This window comes from Furipterus horrens, unplaced genomic scaffold (assembly GCF_987537825.1).
Source record: "Furipterus horrens unplaced genomic scaffold, mFurHor1.1.pri manual_scaffold_10, whole genome shotgun sequence".
Lineage (NCBI taxonomy): Eukaryota > Metazoa > Chordata > Mammalia > Chiroptera > Furipteridae > Furipterus > Furipterus horrens.
In genome coordinates this window covers 75,454,929-75,468,178 of record NW_028327180.1, presented here as the reverse complement: position 1 = coordinate 75,468,178, position 13,250 = coordinate 75,454,929, and the positions used below count along the sequence as shown (strand labels likewise).

Sequence of the window (13,250 nt, the reverse complement as noted above, 5' to 3'; positions counted from 1 at the left end):
TCACCGGGGGCGTGAGCTTGCCCCGCTCCACTGCCAGAGCAGGATGCCGATTGGCCCACTAGCGTTGGGCAAACTGTTTAATAAGCCCCGCCCCACACGAGGCTGGTGTACCATTGGCTTTCCCTGTGGCCAATCGCCTCACTCTTCCTAATCTTTCCCTTCGCTCAGCCCCTCCAACCCCGGGAGATTTAAATTGCACCTCGCTAGGGACGTCTTGTCCTTAAGTTAGTACTGGAGGAATTAGTCTGGATAGTAGGATGTTTTAGACCTTTCTTTTTCCTTGCTTCTTTCTCGTGTGTCATACAGACTTTTCCCTCTTATTTTGCTAGCCTTCCGGTGGAGGTGGAGCATTTGCCTCGGGTGTGGCAGATGTTGGGGCGAGACAGGTGTGTGTATTTATGCTAAGCGGCATTGGCCCTTTCCAAGAGCTTTCCTAATAAGATTTTCCTTTTCCCGCGCAGCATTTCTAAGACGCTAGGTTATGTGAGTAAAGGAAATTCCTTTTCAGAGAAAGCAGGGAAGTTGAATTATCTCTTTGCATAATCTTTATCACAATCCAAAGGATCTCAAATTTTGGTTATTTATGAAAATTTGAACATTAATTAGTTGATATTAAGAATTTACTCTTAATTTGGGGGACTTGCTTTTATGCAATCCTGTGGGAGTGGTCGTGGGCATAGATGAAACAAGACTGGCTATGAGTATTGGGTGATGGGTAGCTGGGGGTCTTATATCAGTGCTCTTAAAATTTAATCTGCATACTAATCACCTGGGGATCTTGTTAAAATGCAGATTCTGATTCAGTGGTCTGGGTTGGGGCCCAAGCTCCCAGCTGATGCTTTGAGTAGTAAATCATTATGCTATTCTCTTTACTTCTCTGTATATTTGAAATTTTCGGTAGTAAAAAATCCTTAAAATAACCTTGGAAGCTCTTCAAGGTCCCCAGATGCTACCCATGCAGATGGCTTGCAGACTACACTTTGAGAAACAAATCAGAAATGCAACCTTTATCTTTGAGAAACAGTAAGTCAGAAATACAACCTTTATCTGATGTCAGGATCTTGGTGGTGGTAGTGGCTGAAAGGTGCAGTGTAGTCAGCTGGGTATAGATCTAATACCCTTTTCATCTGTAGAATCTGCTTCCCCAGTAAGGAGCTGTGTGAAGAGTCTTTGCCCTTTAAGATAGAGATGGTGAGTGTGGGAGTCAGCACAGAGCCCTGCCATGCCAGGTGAGTTTGAAAATCAGCCTGGGGATTAAGGGAGTGTGGGATGAGTTGTTTTCTGCTTTGATGACTATATTCACATTTCATGTGGCCACTATATACTTCCCTGCAGGTGGGAAGTAGAGACAGATGAAATTGTCCTACAGCGGCGGCAAAAGCAGATAGATTATGGCAAGTGCACACCTGGTTACCAGTGCTTTCTGCAGCAGGTCCCCAAGTGAGTGAAGTTGTGGATAATCACAACAAGAGTGTCAGTCAAGTGGCTTTGGTTCAATGTCAAGTGATAAAAAAAAAAAAAAAAATACTAGAATCTGAGTGGTCTCACAAACTTGCAGCATTACTAAAACAAATTCTCCTGCAATCTAGTTCCAAAGTTATAAATTTCCAAGATTTTTTTCAAATAAACCAAGTCATACTTGGCCCATAAGACTTTTTCTTTAATAAGGCCTATCTTTAAAAATAAAAAAAACCCTCTATCCATGTTTGCTATTGAAGTTTTTTTTCTTTCCAACTGTTTTTACCTCATGCCTCCAGCTGACTTGGATAACTGCAATATATTTGCCTAATTATATGTAAGTTTACATATATACATGTAAACTAAATGTGTGAAAAGGGAGAATGTATTTGAAAAGGGATGCCAACTAACGTCTTTTATATCTATTTTGTCTTCTGAAAGCATTGGAATATCTAATTTACCCTTCCCAGAAGAAGGAATATTGGGGAGTTAGGAAGTTTGATATTTAATCTGATTTGAAGATTTATTCTTTCTATTGGACTGAGGGCATTGATCATACCTTATTCTCAGAAAACCCCTAATGAGTCTCCTGATACACTGTGGTTAGCAGTGAGCTATGTCATTTCACCTTGACCTCAGTCTGACTCATATTTGTTGCCAGGGCACAACGACAGCCAGGACTTCATCCTCAAACACCAAACAAAAACAAGAGGTACAGTCGCCGCTCCTGGGATGCCCAGATTAGGCAGTGGAGAAGAGCCCTACATTCCTGGGACCCCCCCAGCCAGCCTCTGCAGGGCAGTGAGGCTGAGGCGTATGTGCACTATTCTTGGTTCCTTTCATGAGTGGTGGACTGAGCCCTACCTTTCCCCATTTTGCAGTTTTCACTTTCACTGTTTGAAAAGGGAGAGTGAATGAGGTTCATGTTCCTCTGACTCTGCTGCCTTCCTAGGCAGGGAATGGAGAGTCTCTTAGAACCAATGGATTCCATCCCTTTGGATGACCTCCTGAATGACTGGCTCCAGCCCCTGAAACTCTCAGAGAATTTGGATGTAGACCAGAGGGAGGCCAGGTAGTATCCTCTACGGAAACTCCTCCCTTCCCTGGTTCTGAAGATCTCCACTACTGGTTCTACTAACTGATCACAGTTACTTAATTGTCCCAGACTTGAGTGGGGTACAAAATACTAAGGGAAAACAGATATTTTTCAGGGGAGTTGTTACTAAGTGCAGGGTCAGAGATGGAGTCTGGTCCATGAGGTCACAATTAAGATGGGGTTCAAGGTAGTATTCCAAGAACAAAAGAAGGAAAATACAGCAGCAAGAAGAAATAGCATGACATGAGTAAAAAAAAAAAAAAAAAACTTGAAAACTAAAAGTGGCAAAGTGATATTTAATTACAGTTTGTAATGGGGGGAGTTGAACTGCACTGGGGCTATTTTGTACTTGATGAAAGAGGCATAATCTTTTGAAGTGAAGCCTGAAACCTGACTTGCAGGGTTTGTTATTTTTTTAACTCTCAGTTTCTTTCAATGTTTTGCAAATAAGCCAATGCTAACTTAACTTCTTATACTCAATCATCTAACTTTAGTGAGCAGGTTAATAATAAAAAGGAGGATCATCTAGCGGTGAAGATTTAGGGCTTTAGAACTTCAGACTGCTTCAGGCTGCTTTTTTAATACTAACATTGTCTAACACATGGAAAGTCACTTAAGATCTAATAAGCAAAAATGATTGTAAGCAAAAATGAGAATATATAAAGTATGTAGCATGGTACCTGGCACATAACAAGTGCTCCACAATAGCAATTATTGGAAACCATGTCTCATGTAACTTCATGGCCACTTCCAGTTCTTTTGCCAGGGGGAAATGTGCAGGGCAAGGAAATATGAAGTACATCTTCCCTTCACCCCATTTTCTTGATAAGTAACTAACTTTCCCTTTACTTTTCTTTTCCATTTTGCAGACTTGATGGCTTCTGACTCCTCCCTTTCCTGGCTCTGTGAAGATCACAAACACTGGTTCTACTTTCTAACTGATCACAGTTACTTATCTGTCCCAGACTTGAGTGGAGTACAAAATATTTAGGGAAAACAGATATTTTTCAGGGGACTTGTTGCTAAGTGTAATAGTGATGATTTACTTGTATGATTGCTACTTTCAATCAATTAAAAAATAAATGTAAAATTTTGCCCTATAAAGAGATCATAACACGAAGGCATTGTTTGTTTAAAACCTCTCATTTTCCATGTTTTGCCTTTCTCTCTAAATCTTCTTTGGTAGATGAAACTCAAATTTATATAAAAACCAGAAACCATCTAGCTGTTCCCCATCCTCTTCACCTACTAATGTCTACATTCACTCTCTTCAAAAAGGACTTAAACTTTGGCTGAGGTGGGATGTCGTGGCAGTGGTGGCGATTTAATACAAGGTGATTTATTCTACCTGAAAAAGAAATATAGCACTACCAACATCTTTTCCCCATCAGTCTGTTTCCTCCCTACCGGTCTTAAGGAAAGTGGTCCAGCTGTAACCACCGTACTCCCCCCCTCCCCTGACCCCCCCCACACGAGCTACTGAACCGCCTATGATGTCATAATCACAATCCCATTACCTCATCCTATTGGGGGGGGGCGGTGCGTAGAGGGAGAAGGAGTGAACAGCCCTGAGCCGTCCTCAGCTTTACAAAGTGTTTTGGGTGAGGGCTAATTACAGAACCAAATGGGAATAGCCCCCCAACTATTATAAGTACCGGATTTATAAAGGTTCGAGCTGATCTGGCTGCTGGAGGAAGGGCTCCTGAGACTCAGAGCAGGCCCTAATCAGCGCTTGGACTACACTTCCCAGAAGCCTCCACGCGGCGGACAGGTCCTTTCCTGGGGGAAAGGGGATTCCTTCAGCGAAGCGGCGGCAGAAGGTGGGACAGGAGAGCAGGTGAGAGGGACCTTGGCTAATACTCTTACGCTGCCCGAACTTATTAGAGGGCTGTACTTGGGCCGATGTAGAAATGCAGGATGGAGGTGATGGCTTTGTTTACCTTTCTCTGACACGGCCTCCCCCGCGGATTTCGAGACTTGCCCCTAACGGGGCCCGTCCACCTTCTGTAATATTTTGGAGGGGGTGACTCAATTGTGAGGAAACGGCCCTCACCCTTAAATCAAAGAGCCAGGCTCTTTTCTGACAGTGCTATCTAAGAAAGAATTTGAGAGAGAAACAATGAAAGTCTAGTAGCTTCGCAGACGGTTCAGGGCGACTCTGTGAACCCGGGAGATTCCCCCACTCTCCTGAAAGACCCTTTGGTTTGCGCCGGCGCCTTTTAAGGGCACCGTGGGGCGAACGGAGCGCTCAGAGCTGCTCCGGCCGCGGCCCTGGGAGCTGAGAGAGCCGCGGTAGGTGGCGGAGGGCAGGTGGCTCTGGGGCCTCGGGGTGGGCACCTCAGCCTCCCCTCCCTCCTTCCCTCTCTGCCTTACCCCAGCCCGGCCGCCCGCGCGGCAGGGCCTTGCTGGCCGCCTCCGCGGGGAAAGCACGGGACCCGGTGGGGGAGGGGGTGGCTGAGTGCTAAGTCCTATACCCTCTCCATCCCCTGCGTTCTGAGTTCGCTTCCGCGGCCAGATGATGGAAGCTAATTGGGAAGAGGGGAGCGACGAGCCCCCTGAGCGAGTCCTGGTGCCCCCCCCACGGGGGCCAGCGGACGCCCCGTGCCCCACCCCGCGTGGACAGACAGGGCAACCGAGGGTGAGGTGGAATACTGGAGGGGGCCTAGCCTTTTGCTTCTTCATCGGAGTGGGGGAGGGGTTCTCCCCACTTGTCACCCCTGTCTCCACCAGAGCCATATGGGGAACGAGCAGTCAGGTCCCCAGTTACCTGTTCATGCACCTCCCTGTTTCCCTCATGTTCTCCTTCAGTCTCCCCCAAAGGTGTGGGGCTGGGACCTGGGGGAAGGTCCCCAGGGGATTGGTGGCTCTCCTCCCCCTTAGCCTGACTTGATCCTAGGTTCTCCAGGTTTCAGCTAAACCTTAGCATCCCTGAAACCCGAATGTCTGGGGTTACTGCCATCCGGTAGGAGATGGGGTGAGGGTCCAACCTTTATTTTAGGGGCCGATGGTGGAGGGAAAGCCTGGATTGAGAATGGGGCCTGGTGGGGTGTGGGGAGGGCCTAGCGGCCTGCTGCTCTGTGCAAGGCTGAGTCCCGTGCCAGTTAAGCTGAGAAGTTTTAACTTGTTTAGGGCTCAAATACACAAAATGGAAGGAGAAGGAAGGCGGCAAGAGAAGGCTTCTTACACTTTTTTCTATGCCGGCCTGGGAAAGAGGAGGCCCCTCGCGGAGCTGGTTTGCCTTCTTTTGTGTCCTGGTTTGATTCCTTATGGCTTCCGTTCTGTTCCCCCTCTCAGCCTGGCCTGTTTTAGGAAACTCAGGCTGAGAGTATCAGTTGCGTGGTGGTAGTTGCATTGTTCCAATTACCGCCGTGTGTGGCCACATCCCAACAATTAAAATGCAGAAAAACACGAAATAACTCTCTTCACTTGATCCCAGAGAGGGCTGGGAGTTTGCTGTTTGGCCAAATGCCTCATGAAAAGCTTGAAAGAGTTTTGCTTCACTCTGCTCCTCATGACTGGTCAGCCTGAAGCCTGGGGTCTCTGGGAGGGAAGGCCTGCATTTAGGTTGCCCGTCTGGTTGATCTTTGAGGATAGAGTTAAGAAACCAAGAGCAGAAGTGATATGAGCTTTAGCTTTTCCCACAAGAATATAGAGGAAGCAGCTGAAGGGAGCTCTCTCAGGAAGCTGGAACTTCATTCAGGGTTGTAATAATTATGCATGAAAATGATAGTTAACTTTAATGATGATTGACTTCTCCCACACCTTTCTTCCAAAAAACTTTTTTAGTATATCCACATGTGTTTCTTTGCTCTTCCCTTGTGACCTGCCTCCCCCTGAGGTAGGAATAGGGTAGAGATGATTACCTCTTTTTTGTAAAAGTAGAAAGTGATCTTGCCTTCAAGGTCATAGAAGAGCCCTTTTGGGCTTCTCTTTTATTCAGGTGATGGAAGTTGGTATCTAACCAAATAGATAAACCATGTTGCCTTCATCGTAATGATATCACTTGTGGCATTCTGAGGCTTTGTAGAGCAACACATGGAGTGATGAGAAACAGCCTATGTGGACTTCTGGTTGGTATAGGCCAGATGGTATGCTTTTTTACATTTTGGTATTGTGTGTTATGTTGTGTGTGACAGATTAAGATTATTCAGCCTGTTTTAAGTGGGTAAACTGAGACTGAGAAAGGTTAAGTGGCTTGCCGAAACTGCCATAGCCAATTGGATCAGGATTTAGATTTCTCGATAGTTTGTTCTCTCTACTGTAAAATGCTACACATACCCCCTGGTGAGCTGTCTGCCTGCTGGTCATTTCTGGGAATTGACACAATAGTAAGGAGACACTAGGTTATCTTCCCCTCCTCCATGAAGTAAGGCCCCTCAGGCAATTATGTGGCCTTAAAGCATGCTCTCTGATAGAATTAGTGTGTTTCTACCAAAATTGACCTGAGAAAGAGCCTTGATTAATTGTGTTCATGGTTTTTGAGTCAGATCAGGCTAAAAACTTAGTTGAATAAAGTCATAGAGTTGTTTTAACATCTGTAGAGTTGAAATGTAATTGGAATTACACTGGTCCCATTTTCTTATCCTCTTTTCGTTTAATAAAAGAATATATACAGTCTCTTGGAAAACTATCAGCTGGTCAGGCTAAGGAAGAACTTAAAACCTTGTTTACTCTTGTCTGAAGCAGAAAGTCATTCCTACAACTGCTGCACCTCCCTGTTCCCTATTATTATTTCTGTAGTTTAGAAAAGGGTACCTCTCTTTGCCTCTGACTGGAAGACAAAGAAAGTATTGGGCTTATCAAAATGGAAGTAACCATTTGGTCATCCCTCTCTCTCACTTGAGCTCTTTTCTAAGTGATGCTAGTATTCTGGGTAGACGACAGAGCATGAGCCACGTTAGGAGCGGCAAATAGGTTTCAACTTGCTTGCCAATTGCAGTTCATTTTACTGGATATCTGGGCTGCCGAGCTTAGAATGTGTTTGAGGCTATGTGTAGGTTTAGCAGGAAAGAGCTGTGATTTCTACTGATGTCTGCCAGAGGCCTGGCATAGGGATGCTGTGGTATGTGTGCCATGCATTTTCCATTTCTGGACCAGGTACATCTCTAATATCACTTGGGGCTGGTCCCTCTGTAATTGGCAGACTCAGCAGGCATGACTGGAGAGGGAAGTCCCAATGGTGCTAGAATGGTGCTGCAGTGGCAGAAGACGGCTCACGAGTGAGGTCTGGAAGAACAACAGGGAAGACATCCATCATTTGCTCCAAAGTGTGCAAGTCAGATCCTGGGGAGAATCATGATAACCCTGATCACTGAGCAGCTACAGAAGCAGACTCTGGATGAGCTGAAATGCACACGCTTCAGCATCAGTCTGGTAAAAGACCAGTCTTTCTGCTTCTCCATGACCCCTCCCCCTTTTTTCAGAGGCTGTTTGTTGCTACTACTTCACCCTTGTCCTGTGCTATATGAATCATGGTATTCGTACTGGAAGAGTCCACTAAAAGCTCAAAAAACTCAGCCCAAAAGGAAGGGGGCAGGGATTTTTCCACTGACAGAGAAGGGATTCCAAAACTTGGGTGGAGAAGGGTTTGAGATATTGGAAGATATGCATTATTTTACTCACTTAACTTCGGGATGACAAGAAGAAGAGGACACTTAGAAATCCCTAACATCCCTATAGCTCTGGAATTGTAGGGGTGAGCTGAACAGGGCTTCTTGGAGATCTGTGTCCTGAACCTGAATCATGATAGATATTCTCTCTCCTAGCCTTTGCCTGATCATGCAGACATCTCCAACTGTGGGAACCCTTTCCAGCTTGTGCCTGGTAAGGTACTGTGCGTGCTTGCATATATGTGTGTGTGCCCATGCTTCCATCCACATATTTCTTTCATTGGTTTCCAGTGACTAGGACTAAGTATCCTCCCTCCACAACTTTCTTGGCAGGGTCACCTGAGATGGGCACTGTCTCTATTTTACATATCATTATGTAATGTTGAACATGTAGCTCTATATTATTGCACTGTAGGAATGTACCATAGTTTTAACTAGTCTCCTATTAATGTATATTAGGTTATTTCCCGACAAAACCATAGTGAATAGCCTTGTAAACATGCCATTTTGCACATGTGAAAATGTATCTGAGGTATAAATTCTTAGATTATGAATTATTCAATAAAGGGTCTGTGATGCTGGGGGCATTTGGAGATGTCACTATTGTATAACCAGAACTCTAACCTATGTTGCTAGGCTGCTATGCAGCTCATTTTCTTTTCTGGGATACCTGGCAAGGGAGGTCAGTTGTCAAAAGCATCTTCATTCAGCTTCTTCCTCTGATTTAGTAAATACTTGCTGAGAGCCAGGTATTGTGCGGTATGTACAGAATAGGACACGTGATCTTGCCCTCACAGAGGTTAGTAGAAGTCAGAACTGTTGACCAAAAATGTGAAGTGTATATTTTTTCCATCATCAAGTATGGATTCATATACTTATCGGTTGTTCCAAATATCTAGCCCCTGCAGAACTGCAGTCAGCCAGCCAGAGGAGCTTGGAGTAGGCCCTTTGTCCCTTAATGAGCTGCTTCCTAGAAGTCAGAGTTTTGGTTAGAATGCAGTGAGAATCATGCCTTTTAGTCCACTTCCCTTTCCATTCTTCAGTCCTCCAATCTGTTGGTATTTCAGAGCAGGCCTAAGAGAAGAGAATCAATGTATATGGGTGGCCATACAGAGGAACATGAGTGGCATAAAGTCTTAAGGTTTCCCAAGCAGGATTCCACCATCAAAGGGCTTTTGCCTTCTGTTTACCCTCCCTAGGAATAAAAGTGATCTCTTACCTGCTTGATTACCTTACTACTTGAAAGTTCTAACTCCTGTCTTGGTGCTTTTGATACATTAGAAAAGGCAAAGGCTAAGGAAGGGAGAACATAGGGCTTCTTTTCACAGTCTGTGACTGTGGGGTTAGGGAGCAAAATAGGTCTAGGTTGAGGGGAATGAGGGATGAGAAGGGCATACCACACACACACGTTTATTTCTATTGTTTTACCTTTGAGAGGCAGTGGCAAGGCACTATATGAGAGTACATTTTCAATTTCACCTGGTTCCTCATAGTGGGGGCATAGTGGTTAAAAACCCTAGCCTTAGAATCAGACAGACCTGAGTTTGAATCCTGCTTTGGTCATTTGATTGCTGCCCGACATTGGGCAAGTTACTGTACTTCCCTCATTTGTGAAATGGGCATAATAATAGTACCTACCTCATGAGGTTTTTGGGAAACCTCACATAAAATGCTCAGTTACATTGTGGAGCACATAGTAAGCTCTTAAAAGTATGTTAACTATCATTAATGTTATTTTTGTTTTGAATGCCTTCCAGAAGGTGCTTCCTGGAGGGGCCTGCCCCGCTGTTCCTGTGCTGAGTTCCAGGACAGCCTCAACCTCAGTTACCACCCCTCAGGCTTGAGCCTGCACCTCAGACCACCAAGCCGGGGAAGTTCCCCACCAGAGCAACCCCTCTCTCAAGTCCTAAGCCCTGAGCCCCCTGACCCAGAGAAGCTTCCTGTGCCCCCCGCCCCTCCATCCAAGAGGCACTGTCGCTCACTCTCAGTGCCCGTGGACCTGTCTCGCTGGCAGCCAGTGTGGCGGCCTGCCCCCTCCAAGCTGTGGACTCCCATCAAGCACCGGGGCAGTGGTGGAGGGGGTGGGCCGCAGGTGCCTCACCAGAGCCCCCCCAAGCGGGTCTCCAGCCTCAGGTTCCTCCAAGCTCCCAGTGCCTCTTCTCAATGTGCTCCAGCCCACAGACCCTGCAGTCCCCCTTTCTTCAGCCTGGCCCTGGCCCAAGATTCTTCTCGACCCTGCGCTGCCTCCCCACAAAGTGGCTCCTGGGAGAGTGATGCTGAATCCCTGTCACCTTGCCCACCCCAGCGCCGCTTTTCCCTGTCACCCAGCCTGGGCCCACAGGCAAGCCGCTTCTTGCCCTCTGCCCGGAGCTCCCCCGCATCCTCCCCAGAACTGCCCTGGCGACCTAGAGGCCTCCGAAACCTTCCCCGAAGCCGCTCACAGCCTTGTGATCTGGATGCCCGAAAAGCTGGAGTCAAGCGGCGCCACGAGGAGGATCCCCGGCGGCTGCGGCCTTCCTTGGACTTCGACAAGATGAATCAGGTGAGACCAACTAGGCTAAGGAAGCTTGGGTGGTAGCAGAGGGACTCTGTTCTGTCTTTCACTTTTGAGCTGCCCTAGTTCCATGCTTTCCTGGCAGGCACCACCCTTGAAGCTTCCTTTTATCTGAACTTTTGCTGGGGTGATCTACCATCCCAGTTTGTCCAGGACTGTCCCAATTTTAGCACTGAATCCTGAAGTCTCATGTCCTGTGAAACTTCTCAGCCCTGGGGGTTCCAGAGAAACTGGGGTGAGACCCATGTTAAACCTTCCAACAGCGATCCCAGGTCGTCCTGCTAGAGGCATTTTCTCTACTCTCTGTGAATGCATAAACCATTAAGTGCCATTATGATTGCCCCACCCCCTCCTTGTGCTCAAGGCTGGTTTTGCCACTTGGCCTTCACTGCTTTAAGTGCGTCTGGGAGAGTTTAAAAGAGGCTGCTGCAACATTCATCTGTTCAGCAAATGTTTTTGACTTCTCAGTGTGAGTGCAGTTGTCTTATGCACTTGCCCACTTTTTTATGTTCTTCCTTCTAGACCACTGAGTCACAAAACCTCTTAGAGAACTTACACACTTATTCACAGAGTCATCCATCTAACCAGTCAACAAACATTTATTTGGTTACCTGCTATGTACCAGGCTCTGACTAGACGCTGGCAGATGATATTCCTGCCCACATGAAACTTACAAATGAGTTTCTAATCTTGAATCTGATAGAAACTATGGGCTCTTTCCTCAAAGAAAGGTACATGTACATGGAATTTTCCAAACTTTATCAGGGAGTTCATAAACCTCATCCTAAAGCCTGGGACTCCTGCCTTATAAGTTTGGGCCAGGGTGCTCTGGAATGTTAGTATCTTCCTTTGCCTTAACTTTGTTGTTTGTTTGACAGAAACCATACTCAGGAGGTGTCTGTCTCCAAGAAACAGCCCGGGAAGGCAGCAGCATCTCTCCGCCGTGGTTCATGGCCTGTAGTCCCCCACCCCTCTCTGCTTCCTGCAGCCCCATTGGGGGTTCCTCCCAGGTGCTGAGTGAAAGTGAAGAAGAGGAGGAAGGATCTGTGCGGTGGGGGCGGCAGGCGCTGAACAAGAGGACAATGTGCCAGCAGGACTTTGGGGACCTGGACTTGAATTTGATTGAGGAGAACTAAAACTGAGAGGCTACTTCCTGGGGCCACACAGACTGACTCTTATGGCTACTAACAAGTGTCGAGGCCCCAAGTCTGGGGAACCCAGCCTGGGAATGGGGGTGAGTTGAGGGCTCCGACTCAGGGCAGCCGGAAATCTTCTCGCTCCAGGAAGCTCGACCATGCCAAGAGACTGGCTGGGACAAGATAAACAGAGCTGGTGGCGGGAGGGACAGCCCCAGAGCAGACCCTTCCCATGACGGCCCTGAGTGTGAGTATCCCTGCCACCGAGAAAGCAGTGGGCAGGGAAGGAAGGGGTCTGCTGACCCCAGCTCGGGGAATTTCACTAGCCCCTTTGCTTCAAAGGGCACTTGTGTCTTAGAATTTGGCCAGGGTGGGGGGTTCACTCAGCCTCCTAGGAGAAATTGTGTTAATGTGTGTGTGTGTGCATGAGAGTATACTTGAGGAAAGGTGTGTTTGCGTAGCCTTAGGGAAGGAAGGCAGTTGCTCGTCAACAGTAGAGCATCATGATACCCCCAGGATCTTGAGTTTTCACAGGACAGTGGGAGGGCACCAAGTTTTTCTTTTTTCTAAGTAGCCCTGGAACCAGGCTTATAATCCATAAGCACCACTGGCTTTGCCAAGGATTCTGTTTGGGGGTACTGCAGGGTCTTTTAAGTGCTGTGACCTCAGCCAATGGTCTTTTCCTCAGGCCCACTCCCCTTCCCTAGATAGATTTAGTATTGGGGCTGGAGAGGGCTCTTCACATTGATTCTGAGCTGGCCTTTTTTTCTTATCAGATTGCCTAGGCTGTATACAACCTGCCTCTCACTCTAAGTAGATGCAAGCACATGTGGGTAACTGAGGCAGGGTTGAAGGGCTTCATCTCTTTCTTTCCCTCTTTACTGTTGGGACCTTTTTTCCCTCACCCTCTGACCTTCGATGCATTTTGACTGCTGACCATTTAAAAGCAGCCTGTAATTGCTTCTTTTGTAAAGCAAGCAACCTCCCTCTACTTCAGCTGTTTGACTCTTTGGATTTTCACATATTGGGCTTACCCAGAGTGGAGCGCACCTCTACAGGGCTGTGGTTGACACTGGGTAGACATCTGCATCTGTGTTGTGTGTGTGGTGTGGCTGACCAGTAGGTGAGTATTCCTGCGTGTGTGAGTTAAGCCACTCCCAGGCTGGTGCTCTCCTCCTGTGCCCGGTGACTGCCCAGTGGCAGCTCCAGCTGCCCTTCACTCCCACCTGCTGCCAAAGTCCCTGTGCTAATGGGATTTACAAATACAAAAAGTGGAAAAAAATTTTTCGTAAACTTTGTTTTATATTAAAAAAATCCATAAGTCTGTGTGTGTGTTAAACATGAGGTCCTGCCTCTGTGGCTGTGTTTGAAAAAAATAAAGTTTTATTAGAATAATC

The 13,250-nt window shown here is 46.8% G+C and overlaps 2 protein-coding genes across 7 annotated transcripts; both read left to right on the top strand.

Moving 5' to 3' along the window:
• The first annotated feature begins 167 nt into the window (after positions 1–167).
• Positions 168–3,502, top strand: LOC150000736 (oocyte-specific histone RNA stem-loop-binding protein 2-like). Of its 4 annotated transcripts, none has more exons than XM_090288257.1 (7): positions 168–224; positions 330–386; positions 902–1,023; positions 1,134–1,229; positions 1,336–1,440; positions 2,120–2,272; positions 3,424–3,502. In XM_090288257.1, exons 3-7 carry the CDS (start codon positions 947–949, stop codon positions 3,437–3,439), a joined length of 447 nt encoding a protein of 148 aa, XP_090144383.1. In that variant the 5' UTR covers positions 168–224; positions 330–386; positions 902–946; the 3' UTR covers positions 3,440–3,502. The 4 variants fall into 4 exon arrangements, with proteins under 4 accessions (XP_090144383.1, XP_090144385.1, XP_090144384.1 ...); XM_090288259.1 differs by having other exon boundaries at positions 174–224; positions 939–1,023; XM_090288258.1 differs by having other exon boundaries at positions 174–224; positions 930–1,023.
• An 827-nt stretch (positions 3,503–4,329) lies between these two features.
• Positions 4,330–13,250, top strand: FAM53C (family with sequence similarity 53 member C). 3 transcript variants are annotated; one of them, XM_090288252.1, is made up of 5 exons: positions 4,330–4,391; positions 7,698–7,927; positions 8,320–8,377; positions 9,921–10,705; positions 11,596–13,250. In XM_090288252.1, the coding sequence occupies exons 2-5, from the start codon at positions 7,850–7,852 to the stop codon at positions 11,851–11,853; spliced, it is 1,179 nt and encodes a 392-aa protein (XP_090144378.1). In that variant the 5' UTR covers positions 4,330–4,391; positions 7,698–7,849; the 3' UTR covers positions 11,854–13,250. The 3 variants fall into 3 exon arrangements, with proteins under 3 accessions (XP_090144378.1, XP_090144377.1, XP_090144379.1); XM_090288251.1 differs by lacking the exon at positions 4,330–4,391 and adding an exon at positions 4,786–4,846; XM_090288253.1 differs by lacking the exon at positions 4,330–4,391 and adding an exon at positions 5,168–5,192.